The following is a 7039-nucleotide window of genomic DNA, read 5'->3' as shown; positions in this document are numbered from 1 at the left end:
AATTTGAAGCATAAGCCCTGCAACTCGAACGGCTTCTTGCCTTGATTGTTATGAAGGAAAGATGGAGCTAAGTTGCCCAGGTGCCTTGTGTCTAATTTGGCAGAATCTTTACTTGATCTGCTCGCTTGACACACTCCACCTCGATGCCAGCGCTGATGTCAGGCACAGCCTGTGCTGCCTATCCCGTGTCGATACTCATCTGTTGAATTCTTTGGCTGGGCACATAGGGCTACACCCAACTACCTTGTCCAGCTCATACATCACCGCGCAGCCCGCCGGTCAGTCAGGAAGCTACACGCCAGCCGCTAATGATTAAAAAGACCGAATGCGCCTCGAGTTCTCCGCAGAATCCTTAGATAACCATAATAGTCGCTGTCTCAAACTCCCCCAGCTTGCGCTACCACTGCTACCACTATCACCTTGCCCAATCCTAAGCGGGAATAGACAATACCCACTTCGCCTATTTGCCAGTCCTATCAAATAATCCACCTCCTAATCCTGAATCTTCAAGCACCGCAGTCAGACCGATATATGGGATTTTATGCTGCGGGTTTGGAGAAGTTGACTTCACCCGTATGCACTACCTTGTGGCACTACCCTTTTGTCTCTTCTTACAAGCCCCCTTAAGTTCTTCTGCACAGTATAAGCTATCGTACGATTCGAAGCCACCTCGCCAAATTTTGAAGACGTGCTTTGTAAGGGTATATAGATTCTCTTTTATCTCAAGCCTTGCCGCGCTCATGCTATTTACCTAGCTTGGTACCTGCCTTGAGACTTCGCATGACCTAGACGACCCCCCCTTTACACTGATTCGAAAAGAAAAGGCAAACCTACCTAGGGTAAACCCTCCCCGACAGCACCCACAAGCCGGCTTAACGAATCCGATGCGTAGCAAGCGACGGGACGGAGTCTGATTCTGGGATAACGCAAGGCTTGCTGCAGATAAGAGAATAATAAGGTAAGCTGGGCAGTTCATATCTTGGGAGGCTGATCACCACGAAGTGTCCGATGGCACCATTCAATGGCGTCCGTAGGTACGGTTTCATCCAACTGCCACTCCGTGCTCTGTTCCAAATTGATAGGCATGGCGCCATGGACCCAAGATGGCGGTAGGCAAGTTGGTGTGCATTTAGCCTCCACCGTGGTTGATCAATCAAATCGCTTCAAAAATCTGCAGTGAAGAAGGCAGCGCTGACACACACTTTCAGGGTCTCCCTTCGATTCGTTTAGAATATAGATATTCGCATGTTAGCGCCCCCTTCCGATAGGGAGAGTAGGTACCTAGTTTCTTTTCTGCTCTTGTCGGGATATTGTGCAGGCGCCACGCACGAGATCGCGATTCAGACAAGGCCAACGGCCTGCGCCAAGCAGATCGCGGACCTAGAAATACATTATACGTACGGAGAAACAGACGCGCAGAAAAAAAACAAAAAAACAGGCAGACAGAGGGCGATGACGATTTCACCGGTGTCAAAAGGTAGCATACGGCTGATTCAGCTTGGCCTATCGACGAATCCGAGGACTTTGACTGTCTGAGTTCTTGAACATACTACCTAGTGATCCGATTCGACTCGACACCACTCAGCCCAATACAACTTAATTCGGCGCGGCTCAATTTATCTTCTGCATTGTTGGTTCTGCGAGATGAAGCTTGGAGCTTCCGCATCTTGGGCTAACCCTGCACAATTAATTCATTTTCTCTGATTTGCCCTTTATTTCTATTTTATCTCTGTTTTTTTTTCATTTTTATTATTTGCATTTCTTTTTTGCATCTTTCTCGAGCTTATCCCTTCGATATTAATCATGTTATTTTTGTTACTTGCAGAGGGTTGAAAGCCGCTGACAAGAGGAATTCTAACTGTCCAGGTTTATTATTCGCTGCATGACGGTGTATGTATTTCCAAAAGCTATCAATCACTTGGCACTTATGGTTACAGTGGACTATCCAAAGGTCGGTGTACATCCTGGCCCCTGGACCTCTCATCTGCAAGCAGCGAGCCCACTCCCTAACCCTACCCTACCTTTTGAGATTGACATACATCAATTACTTACCTCACCAACATCTACCATGGTACATAACCCACTACCGATCGAGACCGGAAGTTGGGTTAGTCGATACGTATAGCTGAAATGTAAAAGTGGAGGGAAGACATAAGAAGAAAAAGAAGCAGCAACAGAAAATAGAAAAAAAGAAAAAAAGAAAAGAAAAGAACATAGGGTACCCGCCTACACATCATCTTACTTAAGATGGCATCTCTTTTTCGGGGGTACTTTCGATGTACCTATCGAAGTCTCAGAACAGCATTGCCCTGAAGATGTTTTGTCTTGACGGGAAAAAGCCTTATTAGTGGATAAGCTCGGAAGGGTTTGGCTTGACTGGCTTAACTGGCGTAACTGGCTTGACTCTTTGAGCGAAGCCGTTACATTCAGTCCAATGTCCCTTCCTCTTTTAAGGAACCCTGCATACTTAGTAGAATACGGAACTAACGACCGTTGCTACAACAGCTACTAGGTAATCCGCGACCCGTCTTCGAAGTCCCAATCCCAATCCCCCGTCGCCAGCTATATTGGTACTGTCAGCCACTTTTCGGCCGAATGAACCACGCCTCTCTTTAAACAGAGAGGCTCCTCGAATGAATCAACAACTTAACCCCAAGGTATTTATCATGATATGCACATATACTCGTTAATTTCATTCTTACATCTATGCATGCATCATCTTCTTGTCCTTTCTTATTACTCCCCTATATCTTCCTATCTTACTTCCCATCGGAAAACGTAAAAGAAAAATCGAGAAACTTCGCTTTCGCCGAACCGGTCTGTGTGAGGGCGCTTTTAATTAACGAAAGCCAATTGGATGAAATGGGCTATGCATCGTTGATGCTGAGGGAGTCGGAGACAAAGATTCCAAGGCAGCTCTAGCACGCTCGCTGAAGCCCTTGAGATCGAAGTTGAAAGCAGCGCCATTCAAGGTCAGTCAGTTTCAATCTCGAAGATGTCGTCCTCTTTCATATGCACGCGCACCAAGCACAAGCCCACATACGCGCCCGCCCACACACAAACACATAAACGCGCGCAAGCACATTCATCTCAACGCCTACCTTAAACACACTTACACATCTGAAGCCACACCATACCAACCCACCTACCACCTACCACCTATCTACTACCTACACTCATCCCTAAGTAAATCCATACAGCAAGTACTTTTTTTTTAAAATTTTTATTTATTCATTTTTTATCTTCCTCTCTCTCCTCTATTCGTCACTTTATGAATCATGTTTCAAGGAAAAGCAGAAAGAAAATCAATGCAAAAAGAGATAGAGAGGAAAGATGCGAGGAAGCGAAACGGACTGAAAAGTCGTTATACTTTGATGTCTTTTATAAATGCTGCCCCTCTAATGGCTGCCTCGAAGCTTCTGCAAATCAACGGAAGGAGCTTGTCACATTGGATGAAAATAAATTAATCATCCCCGGTTTCCTACGTCGTACAAAAAACGCCTCCGGGTCTTCTAGTGTGGTACCCCCCCTGGAAAGAAATATCTATCCTCTCTATCTCTAGGTACATGCCTACCCACAACACCCACAACACGCCCATAGCCCTGATTCTGGATCCCGACAGCCACTTCCCTGCGTCCCTGATAACCTGGAAGGTACTTCCCTTAGGTACTTCGATCCTAAGGTACCTTCCCAGTCAGCCCATCTAAGTATCTCGCATACTAGGCAGCGGTACCACAGTGCAACGCACGGAATGACAAGGTACCTTCCTAGCACTGAACTGGAAGTAGCCGGGGAGCAAACACCGTGCCATTCTTTCCACCTTCACTGACGCATCATTCTAATCACTTGCTCACACACTCACGCAACTCAACACAACTCATACAACTCACACACACCCACTACATACATCACGCATAGCCCTCTACCTAGCCATACCGTCTGCCTATGTACCCAACCAGCTAGCATACACTTAAGTACCTTCATACTTACTACTTCCATTGCCATTACATTACGCTGCATTACATTACTTGCAAGTCTTTCTCAAGTCCTCAAGTCCTAACAATATTTTTATGTTAGCCATTCAGTACAGAAAAATCTTGTATGCTAACATTCTCTCCGATCCTCTACAGGGACTGCTCACAAAAAAAAACTCTCGAGCCCTTTCAATTTCCCGCCGGCAATGCCCAAAGCCCGGTAATGACTACAACTCACACCCAATGGGCCTCTTCTTCTATTAATTAGACCCGTCACCGCTATGCTAAAATAACCAGCCATCATAGCTTACGTTACTAACAAATTTCCTCCTTCTAGCAGGACTTTGAGCCTTCGCCACCATCCTGTCCTGGGCTGGAATATCTCGACATCCCGGCTACTGGTGATATGAGGTGAGCAGATGTCCCTTACCCTTCGTTACTAAAGAAGATGAAAAAAAAAGAAAAGAAAAGAAAAGAAGAAAAAAATAAAAAAAATGTCGTTGAATCAGAACTTCCCCTCGTCTTACTTCCTCATTGCTTTTTTTTTCTAGTTTCTAATTCTTAACTATTCCACTGTTTTGTCTCAATACCACATGATTTCCCATACTTCACGCGCGTTTCGTTTCTTCAACGAAACGACGGCAGACTTGGGCACTTATGGAGGTATGCCGGTTAGGCTGCTTCGATCGCCCTGCTGCTAGCGTCCCCCCCAAAGATAACCTACCTACCTTAGAATCTGCACCTACTAGCACCGCCTGTAAATCTCTCTCACTCCCCATAGGCGCGGAGAATGCATGGGTGGCTGTTGTAGCTACACAAAAGACCTGTGACGCTTCCGCTGTTCGCCGCTATGTGGCGTGGTTTTTTTGTAGTTCCCGATCCTGTATCCGCTCCCCCCTGTGGTACGTGAACATTGTTGTCAGTACTACCTTTTGGTCGCACTTGGACATGTCTTGTATGGAACTGCGATACACGCAATTTTCGCTAGCTTGCCTGGAGCCTCGCACACGAGGTTCTATTTGGCAAAAGCCCCTGCTGACGCCTTGTCCAGATATACCCAAGATTCCAATATTTCTTCCCTAACAATAGAAACCCCTCCTCAGCCGCCTTCTGTACTTGGCGGCTTTTCTGCGCCTCTCCTCAACAACACAACCACGGGGTACTCCCCTGATACCGGATCGTTCTATTCTCCTGCCTCACAGATCTTCTCTGGGATCGACGTGAGGCCACCGCGCCTGAACTCTAGGTAAGTTGCACACCCACCCTGAACCCACCCGTGTGTAATAGCACATCCGTATCCAACTGCTCTAGCTCTTGCCCTACTTACTGCTGTAGTAGTAGCACTTCATCTACGGGCATGGCACATGCCAACCGGTCGGCTGCGTTACCAAATCCAGCATACAGCGTAAGAGATCTCTACTCCGGAGCGAGGCCGTCCTTTGGAAGAGCAACGGAGCACACGAGATCGCCTTCTTTCGCAGCACCTTTGCGACGCCATCCTCTGTCGCCAACTCCCAGCCCTAGTATTAGTTTCACGAGTCCGGTCAGGATGGACGCCAGCCAGTATGGCAAGTCTGCGGGAACGCACATTCCCCCGTTAATGCCGATGACCGCAAATGGTCAGCTGGTCTACAGTGAATCGGGGTCGCCCATTAAAATCGATATCCATGGGACCATCGACAAGGGCTTCTTCATGTCAGAGGGAGATTGGACATGTTACAGGAGAAATTATTTTTCCTGCATCTGCTCATACAGCCTGTCGCCCTACTATTCCAACACGACGATGCAGTACGCTCCTACTGGATCGTCAACATCATACCAAGTATTTGGATTCGCGATGAGCATTTCTGCAGTCGTGTCTGACAGCGATTCTCACACCATCGACCTGGTCCAGCACACGCCCAAGAGAGACAAAGGACCGGTACAGAAACCGGAGAAGGTGAGACTGACACCTAAGCAGCCTCAGCAGCCGCCGCATCCGTTGCTTTATCAGGACCACCACAACATACCCGGTGGATCAAGACCTTTGTACGAAGGTGGCTACGGACAGAGCCCGCAAGGGTCGTACCCGAGCGAGCATACGTTTGAGAGGATCCAGTTTAAGCAAGCAACCGCAAACAATGGAAAGCGGCGCGCAGCGCAACAATATTATCATTTGGTCGTTGAGCTGTACGTCGACGTAGGGAATCAGGCGCAGGAACAGTTCATGAAGATCGCGCAACGCAAATCCGCAAAGATGATTGTTCGCGGCCGTTCTCCTGGACATTACCAGACGGAGCGACGCGGAAGCACAAGTAGCGGACCTGGCGGATCAAGCGGGATGGGAGGCTACTCGGGATCCCAAGTCCTAGGTTCTGACTATGGTGCTAGTGGATCTTCGTTACTATCGAATGCGTATGGCAGCGGTGGGGGATACGACCCACGCTCTGCACACTACGGGACCACGCGCCACAACGAAATGCCGATAGACCCAATCATCCCCGCAGAGGAGGCTAAAGCTATTGACAATGCGAAAGAATATCAGTACTATCCTGGGACGATCTACGAGGGTAGCGATGCGAGACAGGGAGTTGAGATGTTTTCCCATCATCGAAGCGAACCGGAAAGTTTGGTGCATTCGACGCCAGCAGCAGTCGACTCAACGAATTCGAAGGTGAAGCACGAGTACGATGGACCTCTCCCAAGTCTCTTTTATACACCAGGCAACTACTACTCCCGAGGGGGTTGTAACAGATTCGAAGGAAAACCGACTTCTGCGGGTTACTACCCAACAATGCCAACAATGCTCCCCCAATCCGGGTGAGACCAGTCCCGATTGACGTACATTGGTCTATCCACATGACATATTCACTCGGTAGCTTCTAGCTACCTGTTCTCGAGCTGTACCTGCATTCGACAAGACTATCAAAGACGAAAAGTATATTTATTGTTTTCTCTGGACTTTTTTGGTATCCTCCGTATCTCCAGGTTGGACGCGGGGGGTGGCGGCGTATGGAATATGGCGGGGAAAGAATATCTGGGCAAGAGTCTGCATGGGGAATCTGAATGAGGGCCAGAAATATACG

The 7039-nt window shown here is 48.0% G+C and overlaps 3 protein-coding genes across 3 annotated transcripts; 2 read left to right on the top strand and 1 right to left on the bottom strand.

Annotated features, from left to right (window-relative positions):
* Positions 1–691: 691 nt before the first annotated feature.
* GGS22DRAFT_9505 (uncharacterized protein) lies at positions 692–1111 on the bottom strand. Its single transcript, XM_047968506.1, has one exon. The coding sequence runs from the start codon at positions 974–976 to the stop codon at positions 752–754; it is 225 nt and encodes a 74-aa protein (XP_047824034.1). The 5' UTR covers positions 977–1111; the 3' UTR covers positions 692–751.
* GGS22DRAFT_9506 (uncharacterized protein) lies at positions 1112–1591 on the top strand. Its single transcript, XM_047968507.1, has one exon. The coding sequence runs from the start codon at positions 1246–1248 to the stop codon at positions 1534–1536; it is 291 nt and encodes a 96-aa protein (XP_047824033.1). The 5' UTR covers positions 1112–1245; the 3' UTR covers positions 1537–1591.
* A 3233-nt stretch (positions 1592–4824) lies between these two features.
* On the top strand, positions 4825–6777 carry GGS22DRAFT_177201 (p53-like transcription factor; the record flags this gene model as incomplete). The annotated part of the gene is made up of 3 exons (XM_047963497.1): positions 4825–4876; positions 5064–5220; positions 5310–6777. The coding sequence occupies 3 exons, from the start codon at positions 4825–4827 to the stop codon at positions 6775–6777; spliced, it is 1677 nt and encodes a 558-aa protein (XP_047824032.1).
* Positions 6778–7039: the final 262 nt, after the last annotated feature.

This window comes from Annulohypoxylon maeteangense, assembly GCF_022496945.1.
Source record: "Annulohypoxylon maeteangense strain CBS 123835 unplaced genomic scaffold GGS22scaffold_1, whole genome shotgun sequence".
Classification (NCBI taxonomy): domain Eukaryota; kingdom Fungi; phylum Ascomycota; class Sordariomycetes; order Xylariales; family Hypoxylaceae; genus Annulohypoxylon; species Annulohypoxylon maeteangense.
Note: the sequence above shows the minus strand (reverse complement) of the source record. Positions and strands in the feature narration are given on the sequence as shown.

What these genes read in the sequence shown, in the direction of transcription:
- GGS22DRAFT_9506 (XM_047968507.1), top strand. Translation starts at nt 1,246, where the DNA reads ATGTTAGCGCCCCCTTCCGATAGGGAGAGTAGGTACCTAGTTTCTTTT.
- GGS22DRAFT_9505 (XM_047968506.1), bottom strand. Translation starts at nt 976, where the DNA reads ATGAACTGCCCAGCTTACCTTATTATTCTCTTATCTGCAGCAAGCCTT.